The following is a 13,293-nucleotide window of genomic DNA, read 5'->3' as shown; positions in this document are numbered from 1 at the left end:
ATTACCCTCAAATTAAATCTGAAAGTCTGCAGTTAAAGCATATTTTGTTTGTTTCATTTCAAAGCCATTGTGGTAATGAATAGAGGCCAAAGTATGAAAATTCTGTCAATGTCCCAATATTTATGCACCTGACTGTAGCTGTTTTTAACACCAGTCTTCCAACATCATGTAGGGATTGCCTCACATCACTACTTGACTGTGCTCCTGGGGACCTTGATTATTAGACTATTTAACCTTTTATCTGTGGTTTCTCTCTACGTAACCAGAGAGACCAGCATTCTTCTCTTTAAGTCAAATGTTCTGTGGTCATTCTTCTGCTCTTATTGGCTACCAATTGTTCCCTCCTTGCCCATTTCAAAAATAAAGACTCAGCTGATTAGTGGAAACGAATACACTTTTTCCATCAAACTTGTAACCTGTGTTATTGCCAGGGCAACCTGGGTGCAGGTATGGTTTGAAGGGTTCCTTCATTGTGTTGCCCTGGTAGCTACCGTGGCCAAAACCGTGCTCTGACCCGGGTAGGCGGCAGTGTGAACGCGTGACCTGGTGTATCCAACCCGAGTCGCACTACAAACATTGGAGAGCCGGATCACTGCTGCTTGGAGATGTTATCTCCAAATGCCTGCAATTGGACTACCTGGCAATAATCCAGGTCCAGCCTGCAGTGTGAACAGGGTTTCGAGCAGCTGTGACATAGCTTAAAACAATGTTTAATAACCCGGGTTGGAACCGGCATTTTGGTGGAAAAGCAGTATGAAGGAGCTATGACCCTAGGTCCTTAGGCACCTTAAATCAAAACCTTTGCTAACTGAAGTATGTCAGATTATGTAAGTTTTGCCTCTTTGGTTTCCTTACAATAGATGACTGGTAAACTTTGTGAGTTGGACTTGCTACATGCAAATTCCACAAAAGTATACTTCTCCTACTCTGTGTGAAATAGAAGGGGTTCATGAGTTTCTCCATTTTACTTAAGTTCCCTTGTTTCCTTTTTTGAAACACTTTGTCAAAAACTCCACTGTAAAATTTATAGGAATAACCAAGTGCAATAAGAGCCCTTACACTATCTCCTGTAATATAATTTAATAATTGTCAGTGCTCGTGCTGAGCGAAAATGTGTCCCAGGGACCCCTCAATTTAAAAAAAAAAAAAAAAAAAAATTGGTTACTTCTCCACTGTTTCTGGGTCCCATCATGTATTATAAGGGAGGAGGGCAACAGCTGTTAAGATGGATCAAGTTGCAGCTTGGGCAGTGCTGGGGGCAGGTAGCATTTGGGATAGAGCGGTTTAAGGGTAAGCAGAGGTTGGGGTAGAAGCAGGGAGAAGTTGGGGTAGAGGGGGGTATGTGCAGACAGCAATTGGGGGGCAATGGGTATTTTGCGATCACTGATTGTAATATTTAAAACATAAATAGTTTTTGCAGACTTTGGGTTCTAGCATGTTGCAGGAACTGTCCTGAAGGTTTGTTTAGCTTAGAAAAATCTCATTGAGTTTTATTTAAATGTAGTTAGACTTCCTTAGCCTAGCCCTAGTGTCTGTGTATGTTTTATTGAATAGAATTGTGCCCATTGATTGTATCGAGGGGCTTAATTCAATTCACCGCAATGCTGAATAGCCCTGTGAGGCTATTATTAATTTCACTGCGCTGTTTGGTCCCACTAAAGGGTGCAAGGAGAAATCCGACAAAACAGGCGGTCGCGCGACTGTTTTCCTGCTTAGCTTGGCGCTGACAGGCACTTTAATAGGAGAATGCCGGTTCTCGCAACTAAACACCCATGTTAAGTCGCGAGAGCTGGCATTTTCTGACTCAAATGACAGACCAAACAGCGTGGTGAATTGAATAAGCTCCAGGAGCTCCCTCGTGTCTGAATTGAATCAAGCCCATTGAATACATATAACACATGACTGATTCTTTACCTTGTCCAAAGTGTTGAGCGACAGGAAAATTGTTGAGTTTGGTTACATCTGCGTAGCAGACGTGAGGTCATGAAGCTCTTTGACTTTACAGTCAGGTCAGTCTCTGCTTCGCTTTAGCCTGTTGACCACAAGCTGGTCCTTAGCAGTAAATAGGATCATTGTTGGGCCTGTTGACATTTTGGAACTACAAATGACCTTATATGTGGGTCTTAATTATTGTCTTGCTTCCTCCAGTGTTATGGTTTGTCCCCTTGTTCTAAAAAACATTTTTTCTTTAAATATTGCTTCCCTGAATGCATTGTAATGTCACCTGTGTCTCTTCTCCTCATTACGCTGTTCAAGTTCTTGATGTCTTCCCTGATGAGTTCTTTAAACCAGCTGTTCTCTGGTGGAATTTAATTGGTCATGATATGCCTTGTATGGGTGTCGGCCAATTACGTTAGTGTGGACCTCACACTACATCGACCCACTTGTATGGGGTGCGAGGGAAAACTTGCAGTGTCGGCACATTGCGTTAATGTCAGGAATTGATTTCTATCTATAAAAAAGTATGGGGCCTACAGAACTTTTTACAGTTTTTACAACCTATAAAGGTCTTATAAACCAAGTACTAATACCTCTTCCTCTACAGTCAACTATTCTAATAGCTTTGCTGCTGCTTGATAATATCCCCTGCATCTAGAAGTCCCTTTCCTCTGTTGCTGACATTACATCAGCATTCATTCCTTATTCTGGTGTAGAATGTGTCCCTAGTGAATTATTTTACATCTTGAAGTTTTACAATTACTATAATCCATTCCTCTCCTTTTTATCACTATACTTTTGTTTATACTTTAGAGCAGTGATTTCCAAACTGTGCGCCGTGGCACCCTGGGGTGCCTCGGGACACTTGCAGGGGTGCCTCAGGTTGGTGGTCCAGCACCAAATCAAATTATTTATGATCAATGTAATGTAAATGTGGACAAACAGAAGCGCAGACCTGTCCACAACCACATAACTGACCCTAAGGATGACAGCTAAGCACAATTTACTTCACTTTACTAAAACATGTTCTGAATTTCTCAATAACAAGCTTTTGGTTTAGGGTGCCGTGAAAACAATGCTGATACTCTAGGGCGCCGTGACTTAAAAAAGTTTGGGAACCACTACTTTAGAGTAGAGTATTATCCATGTTACCAATCTTTTTTTGAATCTGCAAAAAAGACACTGTCCCTTGTAGCCACAAGTAATACCACTAATAAATACATTAAACAAGGCAGCGCTGATCCCCGAGGTACTCCTGTGGTTACCAGCCTTTCACCTTGGTTTACACTTTGTAGTACAAGAAGGCATTGATCATCTGCACTACAAGCTGTACTCTGTTAAAACTAGGGGATGTTAGTTCAAAACATTGCAGTGTATGTAAGCTGACCAACATGTCTGTCATCCCCCTCTGTACAGCATTACGCTGAAAGTAAACATGAATTCAACCTAAAATGTATCATGTTCATTGCTGTGCTCTGTAACTGTGACTATTACATGCGTGCAGATTTTACAGATGAATACTCCTCAAGCAGTAGCTGCTTCACCAGGTACAGACACTTACGTGAATGTCTTAGCACGAGCAGCAGATTGAGAGGAGCTACAGTATAGGCCTAGTCACAAGAGTGTAGCGCACACAACTGTTTAACCAAATGAGGCAAGTGGCGTGACCCAAAAGGCATTGATTAAATGTTTGTCTACATTAATACGCCATATCTCAGTAGCTTTCCGTGGCACAAGAAAGCAATGAAAATTATAGTTTTGTTTGCATAAGGGTCCTGTTGTGGGAGTGGCCCACGTTACTAGCAGCACCTTCACCCACTACTCAAACAAATGTCACTGTATGCCCTATGCGCAGACTGCTATGTAGCCTATCCTATTATTATTTCATCTGATGATAACCTACAACATCTCACCACAGCCCCCTGCTTCTCAGTCCTGCCCCCTGCATCTCACCAGTGTTGCCACAACCCCCCCTGCTGCTACTTTGCAGCTTGCTCATGTCCGACCACTGGGATGTGCTGGGAAGGGTAGAGAGGATCATGGATGAGAGATATGTATTACAGCTACTATAAGCATTATCAGCAACATGTCCCCATGGCTGGTGCGCTTGTGCATATTTCCACAGCCTCCATGCGCATCCCTCCCCAGCTGCTGAACATGGCGATGAGCAATGTCCTCTTTGCACATTGTACCCTGTATATCCTGGGCTTCCTGCTGAGCTAACTCGCTGTGGTGCCCCTGTCCGAGAACAGCGCTGACTTCCATGGGAGGTGCCTTCTGTTTACCGTGGGCGTGTGGCTGAGCTGGAACATCACGTCGGATCGGGAGCACTTAACAGTTGAAGAGTGGTGGCCAGAGTCTGCCTGCAGGTTCAGCATTGGGGATGGACATCAGAATCCAATGGTTACTAACCAGCTATGTTTTTGTTATGATGGTAGTGTTTTTACTTTTTGGTAGCAGTGGTCCGATGTTTGCCACCATTGATGGTGTTTTTTTTTCCCCCCCTTTTTTTTCTGTGACTTCATTCCAAGCCCCAGTTTCAAATGCTCTCTTGCTGTTCCAGCACCCTGGCCAGTTCCTATACAGCAACTTGGTGCAAGTTATTCTTTCTGTGACTTTGCTTCACTAACAACGTCACTGCTAGTCTCCCTTTTATCACAGATGAATGCTTCATACACCTGATATACACTGAAGTACCAAAAGTCATTGGAATGGCTAGTATCGTGTAGCAACACGACGAGGCGTCTATTCCACAAGTGGACGAAATAGCCATGGAGAGAGGTTGACCCATGCAGTCTTGATAGCTTCCCACAGCTCCCTGATATTTGTAGATGCAGGATCTTGGGTGCGAATAGACCTCTCCACCACATCCCATCAACATCTCACCAGGGGGCATATCCAATTAGGTGAGAGTTTCCAAAAAAAACTTGCACCTGTGGGTTTTTTCCCATGCCTTTTTGCACCTCCCTTTCTTCGTGTTCAGTACTTTTTCCCTGTGTCATTTCACATTAGTACACACAACTTAATATATGGACATCTATGGTTTGATTTCTTTGCATGTGTGGATTGCATGGGTTGTTGCTGACATTTGGTGAAAACTTAATTACAAAGCCCCATTACAAATATATTTACTGAGAAAAATGTTAATGTGTTCAATACTTATTTTACCCACTGTATATATAATATTTCTGACACTTACACTATATCTTCCTCTAGGTGACTTTTTAAATGTGCCCGTAAATACCAGGCAACAATTCTAAGCATGCTGTACTTTCATTGTCCTTCGGCATATCCGATCCTTGAAGAACTTGTTCACCTTGTTTCTCATGTTAGCAATTTATTCAAAGGTTGTCACTGTTTTCCCTTATTCTGATGTCTGCAAGTTTTTATTATATTTGCTCTTAAGCGCATGTAATTATCTTTATAGATGTGTCCTCATACATACATACATCCTTTTTGCATCATATGGGCAATTCCCTTGCTTTCCAATTTTTCCTCAATTTTGCATCTTAGATTGCATGTAGTGTTCTATAGCCATGGCCAAAAGTTTTGAGAATGACACAAGTATTGGTTTTCACAAAGTCTGCTGCTTGTTTTTATGACGGCAGTTTGCATATACTCCAGAATGTCATGAAGAGTGATCAGATGAAGTTCCTCTTTGCAGTGACAATGAACTTAATCCCAAAAACATTTCTGCCCTGCCACAAAAGGGCCAGCTGACATGTCAGTGATTCTCTCGTTAACACAGTGAGTGTTGACGAGGACAAGGTTGGAGATCACTCTGTCATGTTAGAATATCAGACTGGAAGCTTTAAAAGGAGGGTGGAGATTTGAAATCATTGTTCTTCCTCTGTTAACCATGGTACCTACAAGGAAACATGTGCAGTCATCATTGCTTTGCACAAAAAGGGCTTCACATGCAAAGATATTGCTGCTAGTAAGATTGCACCTAAAATCCACCATTTATCGGATCATCAAGAACTTCAAGGAAAGAGGTTCAATAGTTATGAAGAAGACTTCAGGGCGCCCGAGAACGTCCAGCAAGCGCCAGGACCGTCTTCTAAAGTTGATTTAGCTGTGGATCGGGGCACCACCAGTGCAGAGCTTGCTTAGGAATAGCAGCAGGCAGGTGTGAGTGCATCTTCACGCACAGTGAGGTGAAGACTTTGAGGATGGCCTGGTGTCAAGAAGGGCAGCAAAGAAGCCACTTCTCTATGAATAGGTGGTGAAAAAAAAGTGCAGAATTATGGTTTTGGGGTGCAAACATCGGGAAACCACCCTGCACCCTTGGGACAGCCCCCCAAAGCATAACTGTAATAAAAACTAAAAAAAAGAGGAACACCCCAAAAAATTATTTTGAAGAAGGGGGCGAAAAACTACAAAGTTGGGGTATTCACTTACAAAATCTAGCTAAATAAGCTTTTTGGGGGTCTGCAAGTATGTGGGAGGTGTTTTTTGATTGTAGGAGCTTGCTGAAGGTGCGTTTTTTTTTTTTGTTTTTTTTAAAACATCACTTTTGCGATTATTAACCATGCTTGCACCCATTTTCATGTACCCCAAATTTGCTGGGACTAGTTATTTTCTCCCAAAAAAACTGCTAAATGCTATTCTTCATCACTTGTGCAAAGGCGCTAATTAGCAGCTATTGAGAGCACTTAAGTACCCCAAATAGCTTAAGTAGGGCTATTTGGAGGCAACTACATTGATCCCCAATGTTAGTGCAACTTTTGGGGGGTGTCAGGCTGATTTTCCCAAATCTGACAGCACTTTTCGCCTCTGAGTTTCGGCGGGTCCCATTTTCGCTATCTCTGGAATTGAATAGGGCGAATAGCAGGGGGGGGGGCCGTTAAGCATTCACGTCCCATACAAGGGAAGTAGGCGAAAAGTTGATGGCGGCGGCAAAATTATTGCGGCTAATTGAATACGGCCCTAAGTTGGAGAATGGCGGTTCTTGCGACTTAATCTGGGTGTTTAGTCTCTCGAATCGGCATTCTTCGACTTTAGTGCCGGCCGCGAGGCTGTTACTGCCGCACTAAAGCATGTATTCAATCAGAGGTGAAAAGTTTTTGCTGATGCGCTGTTTTTACCAGTTTCCGAAGTATCGTCTATTCAATTCCACCCAAAGGCAGGAGAAGAGATGTGCAAAATCCCCCTTTTTTTTCACTAAGAATGTGGGGACTTGGTTCAGAACCCTTTGCCCCTCCCCCCCTAATGACTAAAATAATGGCAAAAAAAATGTATATTAATATCCCCTAAAAAAGGCATGACCCTTTTGGGGAGAAAATTTTAAGTGTTTGAAAATGGGTTTTAAGTATTGGGCAGGGTACCTTGGGCGGCTGTATGGATGGGCAGGGTTTTTTTTTTAATGTTTTTAAAATGCACTTTAGTAACTGCATAATATACGAGTGCCCACTTACATGTACCCCCACCTACAGCAATTACTTTTCACCAAAGAAATTGCTTTATATAATTTTTTTCTCACAAATGCCAAGTGCCTATAACAACCATTTGACTCAATTTAGAAACCAAAAGATACGATTAGGTCCTTTACTGTGGTTTCACAGTGGTCTACTAAAGTTTTATTCCACCTCTTTTGACTAGTATTAGGTTTAATACATTTTAACAATACCCAGTCCCCTGTAAAGCAATTGTACTCCCATATTGATTATCTTTATATTATTTAGTGTTTCCATAACCATGAGCTTCCAGACGACATCTACACAGCATTCTTCCACAACTCCCAGATCACTGTTATGCTTAGAAAATTAATATTATGAAGTAAGATCTGCTGGGACAGGTCTGCAATCCACAGACCCTACTGTGATCCAAATTATCCATCTTCTAGGTGACCTCAGAGGGGTGTTTAAAGTTAAGGTGCCTACACACTTAGCGATATTTTACACAATTTGCCCGATTCTGACACATCGTGACGACAAATCATGTAAAATATGCCCAAAGCGTGCGTTTACACCCACGATGCCGATGCGCGTCCCTGTAGGTCGTACATCGCATCTTCAGATCTGCCGTGCTGTAGGGCAGATCTGACAATCTCAGTCCCGTTGCACTGGAATAGTTAGATCTTTTGTCACATTGGACAGTTTTTAACACCAAATCATGCCCATGACTGCCGGGGAGAGTTTAAGGGGAAATCTGACGCAAAGTCGGATCGTGAGCACATCGCCAAGTGTGTAGGCACCTTTAAGGGTATGCCTGAGAAATAGAGGGCCAAATGCGAGCAGCCCGCAATATGCCAGAACAATTCCGGCGATATAGTCACTAGATTCAAAGCAGCAACTAGGCTCCTTGTTGGACTATCACATTGGCCCAAAAAGAGTTAAAATACTTGCTGTAGCCTAATACTCACTGAGCTTATATTGTGATTTTATAGCGGTTTCCCTTGTTTAATTTGTAAAGTCATTTTGTGTGAGACCTTGGCTTTTCTTGACTTATAATGCTGCCTGAAATTATTTCTTATTTATGTTTATTCAGTGGTATTTGCCAAAATAATCTATCCATAATGGTGTCAGAAATATACTTTTCAGATTAGTCTAAAGGGGGGTATCCACTAGACGATAAAGTTGAACGATAATGATAAAATCGTTTCATAATCGTTCAAACATCGTTTGAACATCGTTTGCAAATCGTGCAGTAATTGTTTCTAACGATGTACGATGCGCGCTCCCGCTGGTCGTTTGATCGTCTCCTCCATCGACTGAACATGCAGGTCAATTTCACTTGATTGCTTACAAATCGTTTACACATCGTTATCGCTGAACGATCAAACGATGAACCACTATCTGCCCACTATAGCTGAAAGCTCTCAATCACAGATTAAAACAACATAGTTTATCGTTAGATCTTTTGCAAATCGTTCAGAGTGGAAGATCATATTTCAAGGGAAACTTCAAGGGAAAATCGTTAAGAGGTTGGACAGGGATAAAATCGTCTAGTGGATGCCCCCCATAAGATTACTGGTAGCGCTGCTTACTGTAGAGGAATATGAAGTAGTACTGTAGCCTCTTGTGATGCTGGTGTAATGTGACCCTAGGCTAAAGGCATCTGTGGGGCTGCCTTGCTGACCTTTATCTGTGACACAAGCAAGGCATGACATATCTGTCCGTGATGCGTGTCCAATGTTCTCTTATCTAACCCCAATAGGCATCCTTCTTCCTGGCACATACAACATGGGAAATACCCACAAAGGTTACAAACTACTTTCTCTTTCTGTGTCCTGTGGTATCTTGCACCAAGACGTTAGCAGCAGATCCACTAAATTCTGTAAGTTGGGGAGTGGGGCCTCCGAGGCTCAGACTTTCGGATTCAGATCTGGGAAATTTGACGAACAAGAGTTCAAGCTATTGGCCTCCAAATTCCAGAACAATTTTTGCAGCGTGGCTGGGCGCATTATTCTGCCATGAAGGAGTGTACTTGGTCTACAACAATGTTTAGCTAGGTGGTATGTGTTAAAGTAACATCCAAATGAATGGCAGAACCCAAGGCTTCCCAGCAAAACATTAAGAGTATCACACCACCTTTGCTGGCTTGCCTTCTTCCCAAAGTGCATCCTGGTGCTATCTCTTGCCCAGGTAAATGACGTATTCGCACCCAATTGTTCACATGATGTAAAAGAAAACCTGATTCATCTGACCAGGCCACCTCCTTCCATTGCTCCAGTTCTGATGCTTGCGTGCCCATTGAAGGCGCTTTTGTAGGTGGACAGGGTCAGCATGACCAGTATGTGGCTGCTCGGACCCATTTGCAGTAAGCGGCAATGCACTGTGTTCAGACACCTGATTGGATTGAGTCCTGTATATCAGTTTGGAAGACGTGTGTAGTGTGTGTAGTGTGTGAAGTAGTATTTCCTTCTAGAGATGTTTCCTCCTTCTGGGGTTAAAAGTTTATGGGTTTATCATTGTATGTGAACCTTTATGGTTTGTCTGCTCCTCTTACAGTTAAGTGGTTAAACATTTTTTTATTTTTTTTTAAGTAAAAGCACGATTTCAGTAAATGAAAGAAGATAACTACATGCGACCAATCTAGAAATACAGTTGTGTGAAACATGCAGAGTTCAACTAAGGATTCAAATATTTTTTTTTTGTTATGACAAAGTAAACTTAAATGTATGATACTTAGCCACCTAGTGGCAGTGACTAAAACAATGTTTAAAATTAACTGCTTCATTGTCTGATTATTCGTATTCTGTTTTTTTTTGGATTATTAAACACTTGGTGAGAGCTGATTTAATGCTTGTCATACTAATCTTTCAATAAAATAATGGCACTATTAACACTAGTTTCCAAATATCTAATCCTTGCGTGTTTTTGGGAAATCATACTTCTAAGACTAGTTCCACCGAGTAATATAGCAACAAGTAATACAGCAAATGGTTAAATTATTCCTAATTATTCCTAATTAGGGAGACTAATGAAACATTAATACTGCAGTATATGGAGTACTTGCCTATGGTGGTTTTTCCAGTTGGCCATTCACAACTTCACTTTAAGCACGCCTTACTCGCATGACTGCCGTCTGGTAACACATGAATGATACTCTTGTCCACATGTGAGCGCATGATGTACCAAGCATTCAAAAGAGCAGGAAGGCAGTTTTTGTTCCCGATTATTTATTGTATAGTTCACCTCTCACATAACCTCTCCAAAAGCAGAGATGTGAAAGCAGTCTTACAAAACATTCACTTAAATAAGGTCAGCTTTACAGAACATAGCTCACTATGCATGCTATCCAATATTAATGCTCCTGGAGCATATGTTGTGTGGAATGCTATAATAACGTGAGCTACCTGCTAGACAGAGCCAGAATAGTGCTTCATGCTGTCATTTCTCCTAACACAGAACTGCCAAATAATTAACCATCACCACTTTTAAATATCGGCAAAGGATTGGCACGGTTTCTAGGAGGTAGCATGTTCAAGAGATGGCAACCAGTCATTAGTCTTCTTCTTTCACTGGGGCTGAAATGGTTCAAGGGCCTAAACTGAGAAGGGGAAAAGCTGTGACCAGTGTTGTGAGTGTGGCCAGTGCCACATGGATGTTTGCATCCCCGCCTACACGATCAAGTCAATGGGGCAGATTCAATTAGCCGTGTGGCCTACCGTGCAGCTAAAGCTCTGCCTGGAGCTATTAAAATTACTGCTGCCACCCTGAACGGCAAGCTCTACAAGGGTGCACACGTTAAGTGCACCCTCTGGGGCTACCACGTTTGGGGTAACTCCATAGCTACAGGCACTTAACCCGGGAGCTATGGGTTACGGCACGTTGAAATTAGTCAGTACTTTTGAACGCTGTATGTCCTGCAGCTAATTGAATATTTCCCAAAGTCTCCCTAAATACATATAGGTAAAAATATTGCATCAATGTGTCAGAAAACTAGAAATACAATTTTAATACTTGTGCATTATGGATGGCTGTGTGCTCAGCTAGGCAGCTGGTCATCAGGATGTCAGGATGATGGGGTCTATTTTTATGTGGAGGCCTGGAGCTGTAGCTCCATCTGCCCCATTGTTAATCTTGCCCTGATCCACCTGTACGGATCCATTGCTGGCTACGAATTTTATAGTGCTGTCCCTTCGCTATCATTTGGGGGGCTAAATTGCACAGATCTAGTCCTGCGACACTGGTGGTTTTTGTGAGTAGGCTGTTTTTTGCGTATGCACAACATATTATACATACAAGCGTCTTTCATGCAACTTTTTCCTTTCAAATGCGTCATATTCACACAGTGAATCTGCGAAACGCTACGTTAGTGTTACAGCCGCTGACTCTAACGTAGCATTTCACATGTCAGATACACCTGTAGATGCATCACTCTGTGAATAAGACGCATTTGAATGTAAAAAGTTGCACGAAAGACGCTCGGCACTACCGATACATACTAAGCTCCCTCGTCGTGTGGCACAACTTGTAGCGCGTGGAGGATAGATGTGTATGGACACCTCTGTATGCTTACTGTGTGACAGACTGCCTCATCTCCCCTGCTATGACGGAGTAGGCAAATTGTCAAAAAGTTAGCAGAAATGAAACCTGAGTAATAGAATAAAAATTATATAAATGATGTATACAGGTCTGGTGACTCATCCTCTCTAAATGGATATTGTAACTAACATATTCACTTTACCATGTATAGTTAATAAAATCTATTCAACGGTAGTCTTTGTTCAAAGAACCACAACGATATCAATATTGAAGTTCTTTTGCAGTGAATGAGTTACGTTTTTGATAAATACAACATAAATGGTTTCCAGTGGAACAGTGCCCCCACTGGTAACTTTTAACAAAGGCATCTATTTATACCAAACTCCTTGTTTCATTCAGTTCAGATAAAATAGCTCTACAAGTGATATCATTAAAATAAGTCATGATTTAGTATGATGTCCCTATAAGTGCTTCAAAAGACTCTATTGGGGTGATTTAAATTGTTTTATCACGCCCGAACTACAGTCACTTTAGATATGGTGCACTACTCCATTGTTTTTGGGCGCCCATGCTTTATCGCACATGTTGCGCCCAAAGAGACCGGGTTTAGCCATGTAAAGTGGCTAAAGCCCTGATTAGGGTGCCCAAACTGCTGGACTTACTGCACATATCTACTCACCAACAAAGGAGGGTGCCAACAGGAATACCGGTGCCGGCTGCTATTGCTCTGTAGGACGCCCAGTAGTTTAAGCAACTGACGCAAACAATTGAATTCCCACCGATAAGTTCCATCTTATTGGGTAAGGAAATAATAAATAATTAAAGCCCGTGAGGGGTTAGAAACTGGAGTTATTCTTTAGATTTTACATTTGTGAAATTGCCTTTTTTTTTTTTTTTTTATTCCAGTTTAAATAGAATTTTCCTCTTTATTCCTAGATTCACGTTTCTGCAAATTCCAATAACAACCTACAGGAACCTCCTTTAATCACCATTATAGTGGATGTAAACCTCTCTACACAAGAGACCCGCAAACATGATCACCTCTGAGCTGTCGATTTTGCAGTGAGTACATAACTGGCACCTGCCCAGTGTTAATAAATGTATATAATTGTGCGGAATGCAGTGTATAACGTAGTTTTCTTTCTGTTTAGGGACTCCACAAATGAGAGCGCAACCGTGCACACAGATATGTCAGCAGTTGCCAGCGAAATAAGCTCGGACATTGTGGAGGATATAGAGGTTAAGGGGAAGAGGAAAAGAGGACGCCCAGGAAGGCCACCAGTGAGTAAACCTTAAGGAATAAGATTCTTATTGTGGGGCTTTCCTTTGCTTTTGTTATATCACTAACTTTTATTTAATAATGATACATAGAATGAAGCATCTTAAGGTGCTTACACACTTGGCGATTTTTTTACACGATCTG

General features: G+C 41.9%; 1 protein-coding gene across 5 annotated transcripts in view; it reads left to right on the top strand.

The window, feature by feature from the left end:
* The window catches only part of STAG1 (STAG1 cohesin complex component), a 174,752-nt gene that overhangs the window by 86,318 nt on the left and 75,141 nt on the right, over window positions 1–13,293 (top strand). For all 5 annotated transcript variants that reach the window (XM_088473851.1, XM_088473849.1, XM_088473850.1 and 2 more), the window contains exons 2-3: window positions 12,807–12,932; window positions 13,022–13,151. In XM_088473851.1, coding sequence (XP_088329977.1) covers window positions 12,904–12,932; window positions 13,022–13,151 — 159 coding nt within the window. In that variant the 5' untranslated portion in view covers window positions 12,807–12,903. The remainder of the gene's footprint in view (window positions 1–12,806; window positions 12,933–13,021; window positions 13,152–13,293) is intronic.

The sequence above is a fragment of the Taudactylus pleione genome, unplaced genomic scaffold (genome assembly GCF_031769625.1).
Source record: "Taudactylus pleione unplaced genomic scaffold, aTauple2 ptg000142l, whole genome shotgun sequence".
NCBI lineage: Eukaryota > Metazoa > Chordata > Amphibia > Anura > Myobatrachidae > Taudactylus > Taudactylus pleione.
Note: the sequence above shows the minus strand (reverse complement) of the source record. Positions and strands in the feature narration are given on the sequence as shown.